Genomic DNA, 19,853 nt, shown 5'->3' on the forward strand with positions numbered 1-19,853 from the left:
CCTCACCTCCTAATCCTTCTCAAATAGTGCTACTCACTGGTGACAAAGCATTCAACTATATGAGCCTATGAGGGCCATTCTTATCTAAACCACCACACAGGAACAGTCAAGACTTTTCAGTATGAGTTTTTCATATTTATATAAAGTAGAAAAGCATTAGTCTGTCCTATCAGCTGGCCGACCCACCCAAGGAACCCAGAGTAAACCTGTTCTAGAAGGAGCTGGAGAGAAGACTGTGGCCCACTGGAACAGTCTCTGTGTTAATAATGTTAGTAATATTAATAATGAGACGTTTTTTAAAAGTCTCATTAAATTTTAATTAATGTAGATACAGACTTGATTCAAAATGTATCCCCCTCCAATTTTATTTTTCATATTTTTTTTTGTGCTTTCAGACCAAATGGTGAAGAGGTTGCAATTCAGAAAAATAAAAAATTGTATCAATCTTTTGTGGCTTTGTAATGCTGACATGGCTACTTTCCCCTACCTGTTTTGAATTCTTTTGTTTGGCAGGCTTCCTTCTCTAGGGCCTGCTGCCATAAGTAGTGTGTCTAGCATACCATAGTCTGCAGACGGCAGTAAGCGCCACATCTTCTGTTATGGAACAGTTTGCCTGAAATTACTGAAAATTGTAATTTCAGTCTTCTTGCTTTTTGTTGGTAAATCTGTTATGTTTAACTCTTGGAAAACTTACCTACACTTTTAGGAAGTACAATTTGGTTTTGGCTCTGGTCCTGATGGAAAAAAGTAGACATTTTATTTTAGTGTAGACATTCTCTATGCAGACTGCTAATAAATGCAATCATGGAATTATAAAGGTGGCTTGATAGAGAGCATGCTTATCCCTCTTTGAAGTGTGGTTGAACAGTGCCAGGTGTCAAGTTATGAGCTTGAAAACTTTCTGTTTAAGTTCGTGTTACCCTTATTATTTTTGTCTCTTCACATCACCATTTCAATAGTTTATGAACTGTAATGACCCTAGTTTAAGATTTTAAAATTATATTATTTGAGTTATTGGGATAAAGGACCATGAAATATGTGAAATTATTCTATATATCCTGTAGTGGGCCAAGGAAGAGCTAAGATTTAATGGAAAGGAAATGATCACGAATTAGCACAGAACTAGAAGAGAACTAAGGGGAGGTAGAATGAGAAGCACTAACTCTATTGCCCTCAGGCCCTGGCCATTTTTTTCCGCCTACCCATCCATTCCATGGAATATCTATTGAACCTTTTATCACCTTGCACACTTTTCCAGTCTTCTTTGACTAGAGACCTTGATACCCCCCTTCCAAGAGGACTATCTTTTGGAGCTTCCTGGGTCAGGTCCACAGAGCCATCATGAAAAAGAAGGGTACTGGGTTGGGGAGGATTCCTTCCCACATGCCTGCAGCCATTAGAAATGCCGAGAAGGGCATTCTCTCAGCATTCCAAATTGGATTTTGCTTTTCTTTTTTCTAGAAATGGTGTTAAAAAGTTAGAGATTTCAGGTGTTGGTTTGTGAACATGGAGGTGGTGTGATGTGACCCCCAGTGGATACGCTTGTGCACCCTGTTCCTTTTCATTCAGTGGACAGATGTGAACTTGGGGAATCTTTCATTTTTAAAACAAGCAGGAAGTTCCTCCTTTTCCAGAGGGACTCTTTACCTCTTTTTTCAAAGTTGCTTGTTGGGAACCTAACCCCAAGAAATGGCCTTGATACCCACCCACCAGATGGTTAAAACTTTGCATACTTAGCCTGCAGTAAGAAGACATATAGGAACAAAATTCATGAGAGACTCCAGCAGCCTGTCTTTCAAAAGAATACGATGCTATAATAATCTATTTGCAGTGTAAAGTGACAGGCGCTCTACCTGTGTTCTTTTTCAGAAAAAAAAAAAAAAAGCTAAACTCTAGACACTAAACACCCCAGGTCTTCTCTTAGAACTAAACGGGGAGTTGAACCTCCTTTGATCCTACAGCTGTCTTAGATGGAAGAAGAGAAAGAATGAGGAGACAATTTTTAGCAACTAAATGCTTTTAACAGAGCCAGCACTGAGATCATGGTATTTCTTTAGGCTGCAAAGTCAAGGAATCTGTCAGAACAATTTCAGTAGGAAAGATCTGGTGCTTCTCAGAAGCTGTCCAGATTTTAGAAGGAAAAAGTCACTTTGTGCTGACTAGGTTTTGGCTTTGCTGCTACCAGTGACTGCAAATCAAAGAAAATTATGCTTTGTTAAAGTTTCTCTTAGATGGAGTTTTGGTACTTCTAAAAAATTTATCTTGAATAAGGATTTTGGAAATTAAATCTAATTTATGGTTGCAATGGCTTTGGGAAGGTCAGCAAACAGCCCCCGCCCCCATGTTCTGCATTGTGATGGATTCATGTTGTGTCAGCTTTAGTGGTCTTGTCTTTTAGAGACTGGGTCTCACTGTGTGTCCCTGACTGGCCTGGTACTTGCTATGTAGACCAATTTGGCCTTGAACTCACAAGTCTGCCTGCTTCTGTTTCCCTAGTGCTGGGATTAAAGGAGTGCACCACCATGCTCGGCTAAATTTAGTTTTCTTTATATCTTTCTGTTTGCCATCTTGATAAAGCTAATAATTAATTATTTAAAGGATGCTGACTTATATCCTAAATAATTGTATGCTTATCTCCTCTTTTCTCAGATTCCTACAGTCTTACCTTGGGGTTTACTGTGGGGACACAGTGCTTTGACAATCAACGCCTCTGCTCAAAGTTAACTTCCCTAGTTTTGTGTCAGTCTGTCCCGAGGTGGCTCTTTAATATGCACATAATTACAGCTTTTACTGCCTGACCTCTCCTACAGAAGTAGTACCTTACACACACACACACACACACACACACACACACACACACACACACACACTTTTCTTACTTAATATATCTTGGAGATTTTCCCAATACTTAAAGCTGAAAGGTAGGGGATGGAGATGGCTCAGTGGTTAAGAGCACTGACTGCTCTCCCAGAAGACACAGTGGCTCATAGCTGCCTGTAACTCTAGTTCCAGGGGATCCAATTCCATTTTCTGGCTTCTGTGGGTACTGCATGCACATAGTGCATAAATAATCATGGAGGCAAAACAGCCACACACGAAATAAAAATAAGTAAATCTTAAAAAAAAATAAATGCACTTTAAGAAAAGCTGAATAGGAGTCTATTTCATAGAGGTTCCATAATTTACATTTTTTGTAGTCTTTTCTTTGTGGACAATCTTCCTTTGAATATCTTGGTACATACTTTATTTTGTCTCTGTGCAAGTAGATCTGAGGGATTTCTGAAATTGGAATTGCAGGGACAGAAGATAGGTACTATCTCAGTTTTGATAGAGTTTACCAAATGACATTCTAATCTCTGCATATCACTATTTTCTTGGCATGATTTCTCTCTTCCTTTTTTTTTTTAAAGGTAAGATGTCATGTAGCCCAGGCTGACTGAGTACTTACTATATAGCCACGGTTGGCTTTGAATTCCTGAATCCTGTCTCTATCTCCTGAGTGCCAGGCTTTCCTCACATAATTCTTTGTAGTTTCTTGTTGTGTTTGTTTGATTAACAAGTTCATATGTTATTTTTTTTAAACAACTCCATTGAGATAATGCATATACAATATGATTTTTCCCTTCTGTATTAGAGATTGAACCCAGAGCCCTATGCATGCTAGTGAAGAGCTCTTCTACCCTGAGCTCTACTCTTGTTTTGAAGTGTACATTAGTAGTTTCACATTTATTTACAGAGCTGTGGAATCATCAATCTAATTCAAAAAGCCAGTCTGTTCAGTGACTTAGCTCAGTGGGCTTAGCACTTGCACAAGCCTGGTGACCAGAGTCCTAAATCTGATTCTGGAACCCATGAAGGTTAGAAGAGAACCCATTCCACAGAGTAATGTGGAATAATTTACTCTTGACTTTTTTGGGGGCCCACCACCCAGCTCCCAAATAAATTACACATGGAGGCTTATTCTTAGCTTTAGGTTGACTTTTTTTTTTGTCAGCTTTTCTTAAATCATCCTAACTACCCTTTGCCTCTGAACTTTTATCTTTCTCTATTTGTGTATACTTGTTATAAGGAGGCCGTTAGTTTCCCATCCGCCTGGCAGCTCAAACCCAAAATAATCACACAGAAATTATATTATTTAAATCACTGGTTGGCCCATTAGCTCTAGCTTCTCATTTGCTAACTCTTACATCTTAATTTAACCCATCTCCATTAATCTGTGCATCACCATGAAGTTGTGACCTATCAGCAAAGTTTCAATGTGTCTGTCTCCGGCAGCAGCTCCATGGCTTCTCTCGGACTCTGCCCTCTTTCTCCCAGCTGTAGTAGGAGCTGCGGGCTGTGTTCCTGCCGCCCCAGCTCCTGGTCGCCTGGCTAGCTTATACCCCGAAATAACAACACACAAACTGTATTCTTTTAAACACTGCTTGGTCCATTATATCTAGCCTCTTCTCGGCTAACTCTCGCACCTGGACTAGCCCATTTCTAATAATGTGTGTAGCACCCCAAGGTGCGCTTACCAGGAAGATTCTAGCCTACGTCCATCCTGGGTAGGAGCTTCATCGCATCTGCCCTGGCAATGAGCTGCATTGCGTCTGTCTCCGAGAGGAGCTGCCCTGCATCTGAGCTCACTTCCTCTTCCTCCCAGCATTCTGTTCTGTTTACTCCACCCACCTATGTTCTAACCTATGAGGGCCAAGCAGTTTCTTTTTTAATTAACCAGTGACCTTCCTCCATCACCCAGCATTCAGCCTAGCTTCCCCGCCTAAGTTCTGCCCTGCTATAGGTCCAAAGCAGTTTCTTTATTTATTCATTAATGGTAATCATGGCATACAGAGGGGAATCCCACATCATATACCTTTATTTACTTCTTTATCCATGGTTTGCTGTGTAGCTGGGTGGCTGGCCCCTCATGTCTTCCTCTCCTTGCTCTCTTGTTGCTCCTCCTTCATTTTCCTCCTAGATGTCTCCTATTTCTGCTCTGCCTGCTAGTCCTGCCTATTTTTGCTCCTGCCTTGCTATTGGCTGTTCATGGCTTTATTAGGACCATAAGGTGTTTTAGACAGGCACAGCAACACAGCTTCACCGAGTTAAACAAATGCAGCATAAACAAAAGTCACACACCTAAAAACAATATTCCCCAATAACAGAGTTGTTCTCTGATCGCGTGCTGTTCTTGTTCTGGACTGAGCTTGCCTGAGATGTTTGAATGTGTTTGTAAGCATAGAAGTACCCCACTCTCATCCTGCCGTAGTTTATAGTGTTTGCAGCTCTTTTTTTTTTTCAGCATCTTAGACTTAAGGCTCTAAACATCATTTTGTTTGTCAAGGGTTTTTTTTTGGTTTTTTTTTTTTTTTTGGTTTTTTTTTTCGAGACAGGGTTTCTCTGTGGCTTTGGAGCCTGTCCTGGAACTAGCTCTGTAGACCAGGCTGGTCTCGAACTCACAGAGATCCACCTGCCTCTGCCTCCCAAGTACTGGGATTAAAGGCGTGCGCCACCATCGCCCGGCTGTCAAGGGGTTTTAAATAAAGTATTTATCAGTTGGTAAAGCTTTTAATATTAAAAACAAAATGTGGGCAGTTTTGAAGCTTTGCCTTTGAAACTGATCCAAGTTTCAAAAGGAACTTAGTCATTTGTGAAATTTTTCCTTTTACATATGCAAATAAATGTTTGTTTTATAAGGAAAACACCACACTTCATAGTGCAGTGGCACTAATGGGTGAATCCTTTGCAGCTGTGGATGGTTCCCTTCAATTCTTTATTCTTTTTCTAAGGCATGGTGCTTGGTGGGAGAGACCTCTGAAGTAGGATGCTCAGCAGCAGGAGCGGGCTACCCGTTGGCCCATTTGGTCTTTTAAACCATCTGATGTGCCTTGATGGGGGAGCATCAGTGAACTAGTGAGCCAGTCCTTCAATTTCATGTTTGTACAGAAAGCTCACAGTGATGAGCTAGCTTCCAGACATAGGCAGTTCCGTAAGTTTCTGTTTCTAGACAGCACATAATTCAAGTAGCCAAACAGCACATCATTCATGCTGTGATCCTGTGGTCCATCAAAGCCTGGTGGAGCTACTAAATAAGTTCCAAGAGGTTTGATGTCAGCTGACCTCTATTCATGCCTTGATTTGTCTATTCTCTAACAGTGGTTCAAATGAGACATTTTATTTATTAACTATTTTTATTTTACTTTGTTTTTGAGACATAGTCTTATTGTGTAACCCTGACTAGCTTGAAACCTGCTCTGTAGACCAGGCTGACCCTGAACTCACAACAATTCTCGTCTGCTTCTCAAGTGCTGGGATTACAGGTGTATGCTATAATGCTTGGCTTGATTATGGTTTCCTTAAAGGAATCTGGAAATCCATAGTAATTGAACAAATAGGGATTATATTATGCTGCCATTCTTCCTGTCTGGGAATGAATCTGATACATCATATGTGCAAAAAAGACAGTGTACCCGACAGAATATAAACAGAACGAAAGCAAATACTCTCCTCAAGAACACCAGGGTGTGTGTATGCTTAGTCTAAAAATTATTTTTATGCTCTTTTTGGTCTAAGAAGCATAATTTAATATTGTGTATTCAGATAGCTAAAGACACTTGCTGAGATATAGAGTAGCAGCCCTGCACTTTCTGACTCTAGCGCATTTCATTTATTTATACAGTTTTTACTCTGCTTTTATTGGTAAGGCTGAATATTTTCAGAACTGTTACAATGGGTCTTTTTCTATGAGAAAAACAGACTATTTGACCACAGGTGGTTTTCATTTTTTTTTTTTTTTTAGACTGAGGCATGTGGGTTGACAGCCTTTGAAATCTTCATGCTGTGTATAATGTGCAGGTGCTTTTTCTGTTTATAGAAATGCCTAATCCTTGTTTGAAATTTATTAAATGGTGTACCATCTGTAAGCCTCCCTAAATTCCATAGATTAATTAGCCTTTAAAGTTGCCTTTTATCTAACTTTTAGTATAAATTCTTCCATCTGGGAACCTTCTCTTTTATGTGTTTGCTCAGTGTTCCATGTACTTCAGCACCTAGTATTAAGTATTAATTATGGACATTGGCTTTTCCAGGAAAAATGAAGCTGCCTAAAACCGATGTTCACCGGACAAAGTGGCATTGTCCTGAGAGTGTTTTGAAATTAATGAGTAATCAATTTGTCATGGGTTTGCTCCCTCCCTCTCCCTCCCCTTTCCCCCTTTCCCTTCCTCTATCTGTGTGTATTTGGTATTACTTTGATAGTCATCATAATGTAAGCAGTTATGGGAATAATAACAAAACCAGTTCTAGAGATATATAGAACTGGGAACTATTGCGATGGCCGGTATGTAAGATCAGCCTTCTTTTTTGGGGGGGGGGCTTTTTCTTTTTTTTTTCTTTCTTTATTTATTAAAGCTTTCTGCCTTCTCCCCGCCACCGCCTCCCATTTCCCTCCCCCTCCCCCGATCAAGTCCCCCTCCCTCGTCATCCCTAAGAGCACTCAGGGTTCCCAGCCCTGTGGGAAGTCCGAGGACCACCCACCTCCATCCAGGTCTAGTAAGGTGAGCATCCAAACTGCCTAGGCTCCCACTGAGCCAGTACGTGCAGTAGGATCAAAAACCCATTGCCATTGTTCTTGAGTTCTCAGTAGTCCTCATTGTCCGTTATGTTCAGCGAGTCCGGTTTTATCCCATGCTTTTTCAGACCCAGTCCAGCTGGCCTTGGTGAGTTCCCGATAGAACATCCCCATTGTCTCAGTGTGTGGGTGCACCCCTCGCGGTCCTGAGTTCCTTGCTCGTGCTCTCTCTCCTTCTGCTCCTGATTTGGACCTTGAGATTTCAGTCCGGTGCTCCAATGTGGGTCTCTGTCTCTGTCTCCTTTCATCGCCTGATGAAGGTTAATATTCAGGAGGATGCCTATATGTTTTTCTTTGGGTTCACCTTCTTATTTAGCTTCTCTAGGATCACGTATTATAGGCTCAATGTCCTTTATTTATGGCTAGAAACCAAATGTGAGTGAGTACATCCCCTGTTCCTCACTCAGGATAGTGTTTTCTAATTCCGTCCATTTGCCTGCAAAATTCAGGAAGTCATTGTTTTTTACTGCTGAGTAGTACTCTAATATGTATATATTCCATACTTTCTTCATCCATTCTTCCATTGAAGGGCATCTAGGTTGTTTCCAGGTTCTGGCTATTACAAATAATGCTGCTATGAACATAGTTGAGCATATACTTTTGTTGTATGTTAGGGCATCTCTTGGGTATATTCCCAATAGTGGTATTGCTGGGTCGAGAGGTAGGTTGAACCCGTCTTTCCTGAGAAACCGCCACACTGCTTTCCAAAGTGGTTGCACAAGTTTGCATTCCCACCAGCAATGGATGAGAGTGCCCCTTTCTCCACAACCTCTCCAGCAGAGGCTATCATTGGTGTTTTTTATTTTAGCCATTCTGACAGGTGTAAGATGGTATTTTAAAGTTGTCTTGATTTGCATTTCCCTGATCGCTAAGGAGGTTGAGCGTGACCTTAAATGTCTTTTGGCCATTCGAACTTCTGTTGAGAATTCTCTGTTCAGCTCAGTGCCCCATTTTTTAATTGGGTTGATTAGCCCTTTACGGTCTAGTTTTTTGAGTTCTTTATATATTTTGGAGATCAGACCTTTGTCAGTTGCGGGGTTGGTGAAGGTCTTCTCCCAGTCAGTGGGTTGCCTTTTTGTCTTAGTGACAGTGTCCTTTGCTTTACAGAAGCTTCTCAGTCTCAGGAGGTCCCATTTATTCAATGATGTCTTTAATGTCTGTGCTGCTGGGATTATACATAGGGAGTGGTCTCTTGTGCCCATGTGTTGTAGAGTACTTCCCACTTTCTCTTCTATTAGGTTCAGTGTGTTCGGACTGATATTGAGGTCTTTAATCCATTTGGACTTGAGTTTTGAGCATGGTGATAGATATGGATCTATTTTCATTCTTCTACAGATTGACATCCAGTTTTGCCAGCACCATTTGTTGAAGATGCTCTCTTTTTTCCATTGTATACTTTTAGCTCCTTTATCAAAAATCAGGTGTTCATAGGTTTGTGGGTTAAAGCCAGGGTCTTCTATTTGATTTCATTGGTCGACTTCTCTGTTTCTATGCCAATACCAAGCTGTTTTCAATACTGTAGCTCTGTAATAGAGTTTGAAGTCAGGGATGGTAATGCCTCCAGACAATCCTTTATTGTATAAGATTGTTTTGGCTATCCTGGGTTTTTTGTTTTTCCATATAAAGTTGATTATTGTCTTTTCCAGATCTGTGAAGAATTTTGATGGGATTTTGATGGGGATTGCGTTGAAACAATAGATTGCTTTTGGTAGAATTGCCATTTTTACTATGTTGATCCTCCCAATCCAAGAGCAAGGGAGATCCTTCCATTTTCTGGTGTCCTCTTCAATTTCTTTCTTCAAAGACTTAAAGTTTGCCGGGCGGTGGTGGCGCACGCCTTTAATCCCAGCACTTGGGAGGCAGAGGCAGGCGGATCTCTGTGAGTTCGAGACCAGCCTGGTCTACAAGAGCTAGTTCCAGGACAGGCTCCAAAACCACAGAGAAACCCTGTCTCAAAAAAAAAAAAAAAAAAAAAAAAAGACTTAAAGTTCTTGCCAAATAGATCTTTCACTTCCTTGGTCAGAGTTACCCCAAGATATTTTATGCTATTTGTGGCTATCGTGAAAGGTGATGTTTCTCTGATTTTCCTCTCTGCTTCCTTATCCTTAGTGTATAGGAAGGCAACTGATTTTTTGGAGTTGATCTTTTATCCTGCCACATTCCCAAAGGTATTTATCAGCTGTAGGAGTTCTTTGGTAGAGTTTTTGGGGTCGCTTATATATACTATCATATCATTTGCAGATAACGAAAGCTTAACTTCTTCCTTTCCAATACGAATCCCCTTGATCCCCTTATGTTGTCTTATCGCTATTGCTAGAACTTCAAGCATTATATTGAAGAGGTAGGGAGAGAGTGGACATCCTTGTTGTGTTCCTGATTTTAGTGGGATGGCTTTGAGTTTTTCTCCATTTAATTTAATGTTGGCTGTCGGTTTGCTGTAAATAGCTTTTATTATATTTAGGTATGATCCTTTTATCCCTAATCTCTCCAAGACCTTTATCATAAAGGGGTGTTGAATTTTGTCGAATGCTTTTTCAGCATCTAATGAAATGATCATTTGTTTTTTTCTTTCAGTTTATTTATATGGTGGATTACATTGATAGATTTGCATATGTTGAACCAGCCCTGCATCTCTGGGATGAAGCCTACTTGATCATAATGGATAATTTTTCTGATGTGTTCTTGGATTCGGTTTGCCAGTATTTTATTGAGAATTTTTGCATCGATGTTCATGAATGAGATAGGCCTGTAATTCTCTTTCTTGGTTGGGTCTTTGTGTGGTTTTGGTATCAGGGTAACTGTAGCTTCATAAAAGGAATTTGGCAATGACTCTTCTGTTTCTATATTATGAAATACATTAAGAAGTATGGGTATTAGCTCTTTTTGGAAGTTCTGGTAGAATTCTGCATTGAAACCATCTGTTCCTGGGCTTTTTTTGGAAGGAAGATTTTTGATAACCGTTTCTAATTCTTCGTGACTAACAGGTCTATTTAGATCGTTCACCTGTTCTTGGTTTAGCTTTGGTATATGGTATTTATCCAAAAAAATGTCCGTTTCTTTTGCATTTTCCAGTTTTGTGGCATACAGTTTCTTGTAGTAAGATCTAATGATTCTCTGAATTTCCTCTTTGTCTGTGGTTATGTCCCCCTTTTCATTTCTGATCTTATTTATTTGCGTGTTCTCTCTCTGTCATTTAATTAGTTTGGATAGGGGTTTGTCGATCTTGTTGATTTTCTCCAAGAACCAACTTTTTGTTTCATTGATTCTTTGGACTGTTTTCTGTGTTTCTATTTTGTTGATTTCCGCCCTCAGTTTGATTATTTCCAGTCTTCTACTCCTCCTGGGTGCTTCTGCTTCTATTTTTTCTAGAGTTTTCAGGTGTGCTGTTAAGTCCTCAATGTATGCTTTCTCCGTTTTCTTTAAGTGGGCACTTAGTGCTATGAACTTTCCTCTGAGTACTGCTTTCATCGTATCCCATAGGTTTGAGTATGTTGTCTCTTTATTTTCATTAAGTTCAAGGAAGACTTTAATTTCTTTCTTATTTTCTTCCTTGACCCAGGTGTGGTTCAGTAGTTGACTGTTCAGTTTCCATGAGTTTGTCGGCTTTCTGGGGCTAGCATTGTTGTTGCCTTCTAACTTTAATCCGTGGTGATCTGATAAGACACAGGTGGACACTGATTTTTTTGTATCTGTGGAGGTTTCCTTTGTTTCCGAGTATGTGGTCAATTTTCGAGAAGGTTCCATGAGCTGCAGAGAAGAAGGTATATTCTTGCCTATTTGGATGGAGTGTTCTATAGATATCGGTTAAGTTCATTTGCTTCATTACCTCCAACAATTCTCTTAATTCTCTATTTGGATTCTGTCTGATTGACCTGTCCATTGGTGAGAGAGGTGTGTTGAAGTCTCCTACTACTAGTGTGTGTGGTTTGATGTCTGCCTTGAGTTTTAGTAATATTTCTTTTACATAAATGGGTGCTTTTATATTAGGGGCATAGATATTCAGGATTGAGACTTCAACCTGATGAATTATTCCTGTTATGAGTATAAAGTGTCCATCTTGACCTCTTCTGATTGATTTTAGTTTGAAGTCCGTTTTGTTAGCAATTATTATGGCCACACCTGCTTTTTTCTTAGGACCATTTGCTTGAAAAACCTTTTCCCAACCCTTTACTCTGAGTAGATGCCTGTCTTTGTGGTTGAGATGTGTTTCTTGCAAACAGCAGAATGTTGGATCCTGTTTTCGTATTCAATCTCTTAGTCTGTGTCTTTTTATAGGTGAATTGAGACCATTAATATTAAGTGATATTAATGACCAGTGGTTGTTTACTCCGGTTATTCTTATTGTTTTTGGTAGTAGAGTTTGTGTGTCTCCCTTCTTTGAGTCGTGCTGGTGAAGGGTCGCTAGATGCCTGAGTTATTGTAGGCAGTGTTGGCAATGTTGGATTCCTTGTGTTGTGATTTTCCTTCTATTACTTTCTGTAGGGCTGGATTTGTGGCTACGTATTGTTTAAATTTGTTCTTATCCTGGAATGTCTTGTTTTCTCCATTGATAGTGAACGATAGATTGGCTGGGTATAATAGTTTAGGTTTGCATCCATGGTCTCTTAGTTTCTGCAGTACCTCTATCCAGAACCTTCATGTTTTCCATAGAGAAGTCAGGTGTAAGTCTGATCGGTTTACCCAGCGCAGACCCACATAGTCTCTGTGACATGTAGCCACTTCAGTCTCTTTGAGCCCGCCTTGAGTTCTTCCCTGAGTTCCCTGGATGCTGGACCACAAACTGTAATATGAAATAAATCCTGTCCTCCTCAAGTGGATTTTGGTTATGGTGTTTATCATAGCACTAGAAACCCTAACCAAGACAGTTTTCTTTAAAGGTACTTATCTGAAACTGTAATTGCGTTTACCGATGGAGCTGTGATGCACGTAGTGGGACGTTTACTGACGGAGCTGTGATGCACCTGTAGGAGGACTCTTTAAGAGTCCATTGGGAAACACATAGGCACCAGTAACTCATCCAGCTGTGTATATAACCTAATGGAGTTTATGTTCTTTGGAGGGTCTTTTTTTTTTTTTTTTTTGAGATTACTTTCTTACCAGCTATCCAAACAAAATTAGGCTAATTATGTAACAGTAGATTGTATTTTTTTAAATGTAACAAAATTAAGTGTGATAATGGTAGATATTTTTGGTTATTATACAAAAAGTAGTATCAGATATGACTTTAGTTTTCAAGGTCTAAAATATAAGTGAAAGAAACATAGATAGCATTTTTTTTAAATATTTATTTATTATGTATACAATATTCTGTCTGCAAGCCAGAAGAGGGCACCAGACCTCATTACAGATGGTTGTGACCCACCATGTGGTTGCTGGGATTTGAACTCAGGACCTTTGGAAGAGCAGGCAATGCTCTTAACCGCTGAGCCATCTCTCCAGCCCCCGTAGTTAGCATTGTTGAAACAATTGAAGTCATTGGAATATTTTGCTATGTCTTCCAAATTATAAGACTACAAAATGTTCAGAGAAAATAAAAAATTAGATGAGAATAATTAAAGAGGTGAGGACTTTAGAAATAGGTTAGTGGAGGAGATGACATTAAGTGGGAATAAACAGTATGGATAAAAATGGAAAAATATTGTGGAGATTATGGAGTAGAGACTGGAGTTAAGGAGACGGTGTAGTTAGGTAGTGAGTGCTCACAGTGAAGGAGGTGAAAGTGAAAATGGGTAGTTAGGATAGTTAACTGACTAGCTGGTTCTTGCAGCAGAGTGCCAATAAGGCAAAAATATTTTGAGGAGTTTACAACTGGTAGGCAGGATGGGCTAGAAGATAATCCACATGGCTAGGAGTCTGTTGCAGTAGTCTGTGGATGTATTCATGAATGCCTGTTTAGGAGAGTTGACATCAGAACTAGAGAGAGATAATAGAATATTTGCATTGAAATAAACTTGGTCATTACCATCTACTCAATAGACTTTTGGTGAGTGAAGGATTGGAAGAGGCATTAAATTACACAGAATAAAAAAAATAATAGTATCTTCATAGGTTTGCTGTTGTTGTTTTTATTTGTGCTTTTGGTTTGGGACAGTCTCTCATATGGGCCAGACTGACTTTGAAGTAGCAGTCCTTCTGTTTGTAGTCCAGAATGCTGGGATTGCAGGTGTGTCCCTCCAAGCCTAGCTTCTTGTGTATTTTGAAAGATACGCATTACTGAGGAAAAGTACTGATACCAACTCTACATGAGAAGTAGTCTGAGTAACTGGATCTAGGGTTTGAGAATTTAGTCAATTAATTTAAGACCAGCGGTGGTGATTAAATCAGCATGGATATTTGGCCCTTTATATACATTGAATTTGCATGTATGGATTCAACATACTGAGATAGAAAATAGAAAAAGAAAGTCGCACCACACTATAAATGTCTAGAACTTTGTTACAGCATAACAACTGTGCCCATGGCATTTGATTAAGTAACCCAGCAATGGTTATGAGTGGTTCTCAACCTTCCTAATGCTGCAGCACATTAACACAGTTCCTCATGTTGTGGTGACCCTAACCTTAAAATCATTTTTGTGGGTACTTTATAACTCTAAGTGAATCATAATGTCAATATTTTTGTTTTGGTGATAAAGATTTGCCAAAGGGGCTGTGACCCACAGGTTGAAAACCCACTGGTTTAGGAGTATGAGGCAGGTGTAAGTAGACTTTATGCAAATATTAAGGCATTTTGGGAGGTGAGCATTTGCAGGCTTTGGTATCTGGTGTTCTAAACCCAGCTCTTCATGAATAAAACTGAGAGAAAATTCCATATGCATGTACTTAAAGACAGTTCAAATAATTAGAGATTTTTTGGTTTTTCGAGACAGGGTTTCTCTGTGGTTTTGGATCCTGTCCTGGAACTAGCTCTTGTAGACCAGGCTGGCCTCGAACTCACAGAGATCCGCCTGCCTCTGCCTCCCGAGTGCTGGGATTAAAGGTGTGTGCCACCACCGCCCGGCTATAATTAGAGATTTTACTTTACTATTATTGTATGTGTGTGTGTGTGTGTGTGCCAGGGAATGGGTCAGTGCTCCCTGGGGTGTGTGTGTGTGTGTGTGTGTGTGTGTGTGTCCTATGGCAATCATTGTGGAGGTCAGAGACAGCTCTGTAGAGTTGGTTCTCTCCTCCCACCCTCACAAGTACTGGGGATCCGACTCAGCACTCAGGCTTGTGCAGCCAGTGCTTTACATACTAAGCCATCTCAGTGGTCCAGATGTTTTTCCTTATCTTTTTGAAAATAGAGCCAGACTGGCCTCAAAGTTGCAGGAGTCCTCCTGCCTGGAATCCTGGGATTTTCAGTGTGCACTACCTCACATAGCTCCTTTGAGGCCCTTTCTGGGGGTCTTTCTAAACGGCAAGCTAGATGCTCGGCACTGTGCTTCAGAAAACACCATTGACTAGGTTTGAGAAAGCCTTTTTACTCATTTGACCTGAGCTTACTTAATTTGAGCAGTATATTTTAAACGTGTTTTAGATAACTACTAATGTATATTTTGACCAAAGTTGTTTAGAAATAATTTGAAAAATCAGTAGGTTTTGATATTTTGATGTTGTCCCAAAACCAGTACAATGATTCGGTGTAACTTGTAACTTTTCCTAGATTGCTGTGCTAAGGAGACAGCAGCGGATGATAAAAAACCGTGAGTCTGCTTGTCAGTCACGCAAGAAGAAGAAGGAGTATATGCTGGGACTGGAGGCCAGGTTGAAGGCTGCCCTTTCAGAGAACGAGCAGCTGAAGAAGGAGAACGGGTCCCTGAAGCGACAGCTGGACGAGGTGGTGTCAGAGGTGGGTGCTCGTGGTGCAGCTGGCTGAGGTGGGGCAAACTGATCTTCTTTCTTCTTTTGGTTTTTCGAGACAGGGTTTCTCTGTGTAATACTCTGGGTCTACCTAAACTCACTTTGTAGACCAGGCTGGCCTTGCACCTGCCTCTGCCTCCCAAGTGCTGGGATTAAAAGCGAGAGCCGCTTCTTACTGGCTTGACTTTCTTTTTATTTTTGATAAGTAAATTGATAATTACTTTTTAAATAATATAAAATAGTAGTGCTAAGAAAATGGGGGTGCAATAAGCACAAAACATTTATGGTAGGAAAAAAATTACAACAATGACCTTTTGAAAATATTTTTCTCCTGGGGTCTGAGAATTGAGTCCAGAGCCCCCAGCATGCTAAGCAAGCCTTCTAGCCCAGGGCTCCACCAAAACTCAGTGGAAGGTGACCTTTTGAATTGTCCCTCTTCATCTCCATATAAACACTATCTGCTTTTCTTGGGTTTCTTCCAAACAATTACTTTAGTGATTTTTCTTTCTTTTTTTCTTCTTAGTTTTTTTAGACAAGGCCTCATTTTTTCTTCTCAGTTTTTTAGACTCACTATATAGGCCATGGCTGTCCTGAAACTCACTATGTAGACCAGGCTGGCCTTGAACTCACCGAGATTTATTTGCCTCTGCTTCCTAAGTGCTGGAATTCAAGATGTGAGCCACAACGCCAGCTTTTTATCTTTTTTGGACCAGGTGAATCACATTGAGGTTCCTGAACAATCCTGCCAGCTCATTCTTTTTATTATTATTCTTTCAATTTTTTAAATTTAATTTTTTTTTGTTATTTTTGAGGCAAGGTTTTACTATATAGCCCTAACTGATCTGGGACTTACATGTTCACTGGGTTGAATTTCAATTTGTATCGGGATTATAGATATGGAAATCCACACAGAACTGGTCTTTCCCTTGTTTCCTATCTTTACTAATTCTTTGAGAATTTCACACTATGTGTTCTGGTCATACCAGCCCTCCTATCTCTAACTCTTCCCAGATCCCACCTGCCCTCCCCATCCAGCTTTGCGTCCTCTTTTTTTTTTTTTTTTTTTTTTTTTAGGTTTTATTTATTTATTATGTGTACAGCATTCCTTCCATGTGTGCCCGCATGCCAGAAGGGGGCACCAGGTCTCATTAGAGATGGTTGTGAGCCACCATGTGGTTGCTGGGAATTTAACTCAGGACCTCTGGAAGAGCAGTCAGTGCTCTTAACCACTGAGCCATCTCTCCAGCCCTGCGTCCTCTTTTTTAAAACTGAGATCCAATTTGTGCTGCCTAGATGTACTTGGGTATGTGTGTGGAGCGTGGCAAAAGTACCAAGGCTACCTTCTTACAAAACACTGACTCTCCCTCCCACAGCAGCTAACAAGTGCTGTCAGCCCCTCAGCTGAGAGGCGAGCTTTCGTACCAGCTTCCCTCCCCTGCAAGGGTGCACACAGTCTATAGGATCTCACTGGTCAATAACTCCAAAAGTAACCCATTCCTGGCTCTGGGATTTTTGTTCGTCTGTGATGTCTAGTAGGGGCCTTGTTGCCTCATTGTAGGGTAACTCCATTTTAACTCTTTTTATTTTCCCCTTTAAAAAAGGAAATAATACAAAATAAAATGTGTTTTGAATCTTTGTCCACTTGACCCCTATCATGTTCCTTTGCTTTCTCTCGCCATGATGGTCTCAGAGACGTTTATTTCTGTTTTGTGTGAAACACAGCATTGTAGTCCTGAGCCACTGGATGCCTGTTGAGTGCTGATTCTCACCTTGTCCTCGCTGTCTTGCCCCTGAGTGTGAGAACGCTCTAGTGCGTTCGTGAAGGGAGACAAGTGACAGAAGCCTCAGAATTCTCAGGACCAACAGAAATACAAAGCTAAAAGTTGTGCCATTTTTGTTCTTTAAATTCTTTCCTTTGTTGACAAAGAGAATGTGGAAGACTCTAGTCTTCTGCAAACTACCATTTCTTTACCTTTGGGGTCTTTTATTTTTATTTTCACTATTTTTTATGAGAAAAAGTATTCATACACCTGTAAAAAGGAGGACTCTTAATTATTGCTGTTTGTAATGTTGACTTACAGTTTCATCCAATTTATATCCCTTAGAACCAGAGGCTTAAAGTCCCGAGTCCAAAGCGAAGAGCTGTCTGTGTGATGATTGTATTGGCGTTTATAGTGCTGAACTATGGCCCCATGAGGTGCGTATACAAGTGTTTTGGATGTGAATACTGAAGTTTAAATGCTAGTTATTTGTTACTACTTAGATTTACTCATAAGCGAGAAGAAAACTCCTTTGTTTTGAATAAAAATCAGCACTCAAAATGTGTAAAGAACAATTTGACAGGAGACAAATGCCTTGACAGACCAGGATGGAGCCGGGAAGAGAGCCATGGTAAGGGATAGTTCGGCATGATGAGTGTGATAGTGCCAGTGTGAGCCGCAGATGCTGGTAGACCGTGCCTGGGCATGAGTGTGGTAGTGCCGTGTGCGTAGCAGATGCTGGTAGACTGTGGCTGGGAATATGAGTTCCTTAACCTGACAGTTCATGGCGTAGCATAGATGAGCAGAACATTTTTCTGTTGAATGATTGAGTGATAAGGAAACACTTAAGCAATAATCCAAACCTTGAATTCTGATACCATGTGAGAAGTATGGGAAAAGCATGTCAAGCAGAATAAACACCATGTTAAAAGCATGCTTATAAATCATAGGACTTGTTTTTAAAAAGTGAAAAGTTCAGTTTGTATATATACTTGGTTTTGTCTTTGTGTTTATACATATATAATTTAATAAATTATGTTTACAAAAAGGTACATGTTATTCAAAGTGCTTTTTTATTTTTAATTATGTTAGCACATTATTGTCTATTATTAACTTCACCATTTTTTGAAATATAGATATATACTATTATTTGACATATCTCAGAAATTTTTTAACTCAGGAATCAGTTTATACTATTAAAGTTAAAAATTACTAAGAGTAGCAAAGAACTTACATTCATTGATATTTATTGAGTTATAGACTAAATAAAACAGACTTTGAATATTTGTCCACTTAATCATAAATCATTACATGTTAACATAATTACATATACAAATCTTCAAGTGTTAGTGACATGGAAGAGAAAGTAACATTGTTTCATAGTTTTTCATGCAAATATTGGCATCTGACTGATGAGAAACCACTAGAATCGCGTGTCTCTCTGTGTGTAGTGTGTTGTGATGTAGTGCTAGGTTTAAAATTGATGAACAAAAATCATATTCTTGTGTGACGTAAGCTTGCTGAGGCTGCAGAGTTCAGAGCTTCCTAGGGTACCTCGGACTTCTTAGACTGCCCCTTTAGAGCGTGTGCTATATTTAACCTGTGAATGGGCATTCCCAGCATTTCCAGTTGTTTATAGGTGTACATGTCTGCAAGTCTGTGTGTGTATCAAATCATCCTGGTCATAAAGAATGCACCAATTTACTCTCTTACTGGCAGGGAGAAGTGTTCATTCCATTGTGGATTTTCTAATTCTGCATATTAGGAGTGTTTTTCTTTATTGATTGTGCTCACCTTCTGGGGAAGAAAGCTGTTTTATTTACTCCTGTCACGCTGAGATACACTAAGTGGGTGCGGTGTCAGGTCTTCTTGTGTGTTGTTCCCAAGGCCTTCAGTGCTGGAGAGACTTTTTGTTAAGTATCAGCTCAAGTGCTGCCCCCCGCCCCGAGGATGTTTTGGACATCTTTCTCTCTGACTGTGCTTACTCTGCTGTCATCTCTTGTCATCTCTTCCTTCTTTTAGTTTTCTAATCAGCTCCCTTTCCTCCCGAGCTCTGTGACTTCTATTAGCTTAACTTTCCTTCTTTCCCTGCAAGAATGTTTTGTTTTGCTTTGTGTTTTTTTCTCTTTTCTTTCTTTTTTTTAATTGATTTTATTGAGCTATACGTTTTTCTCTGCTCTCCTTCCTTCCTCTACCCTCCCCTTCAATCCTCTCTCATGGTCCCCATGCTCCCAATTTACTCAGGAGATCTTGTCTTTTTCTACTTCCTATGTAGATTAGATCCACGTATGTCTCTCTTAGGGTCCTCATTGTTGTCTAGGTTGTCTGGGATTGTGATTTGTAGGCTGGTTTTCTTTGCTTTATGTTTAAAAACCACTTATGAGTGAGTACATATGATAATTGTTTTTCTGGGTCTGGGTTATCTCACTTAATATGATGTTTTCTAGCTCCATCCATTTACCTGCAAATTTTAAGATGTCATTTTTTTCTGCTGTGTAGTACTCCATTGTGTAAATTTACCACATTTTCCTCATCCATTCTTCGGTCGAGGGGCATTTAGGTTGTGTCCAGGTTCTGGCTGTGACAAACAAAGCTGCTATGAACATAGTGAGCCCATGTCCGTGTGGCACGATTGAGCATCCT

At 40.0% G+C, this 19,853-nt stretch overlaps 1 protein-coding gene across 1 annotated transcript in view; it reads left to right on the plus strand.

Annotated features, from left to right (window-relative positions):
- The window catches only part of Atf6 (activating transcription factor 6), a 171,634-nt gene that overhangs the window by 37,642 nt on the left and 114,139 nt on the right, over positions 1 to 19,853 (plus strand). Inside the window, exons 8-9 of the mRNA XM_057769619.1 lie at positions 15,254 to 15,439; positions 17,556 to 17,647. Coding sequence (XP_057625602.1) covers positions 15,254 to 15,439; positions 17,556 to 17,647 — 278 coding nt within the window. The remainder of the gene's footprint in view (positions 1 to 15,253; positions 15,440 to 17,555; positions 17,648 to 19,853) is intronic.

The sequence above is a fragment of the Chionomys nivalis genome, chromosome 5, assembly GCF_950005125.1.
Source record: "Chionomys nivalis chromosome 5, mChiNiv1.1, whole genome shotgun sequence".
In the NCBI taxonomy this organism is placed as follows: Eukaryota; Metazoa; Chordata; class Mammalia; order Rodentia; family Cricetidae; genus Chionomys; species Chionomys nivalis.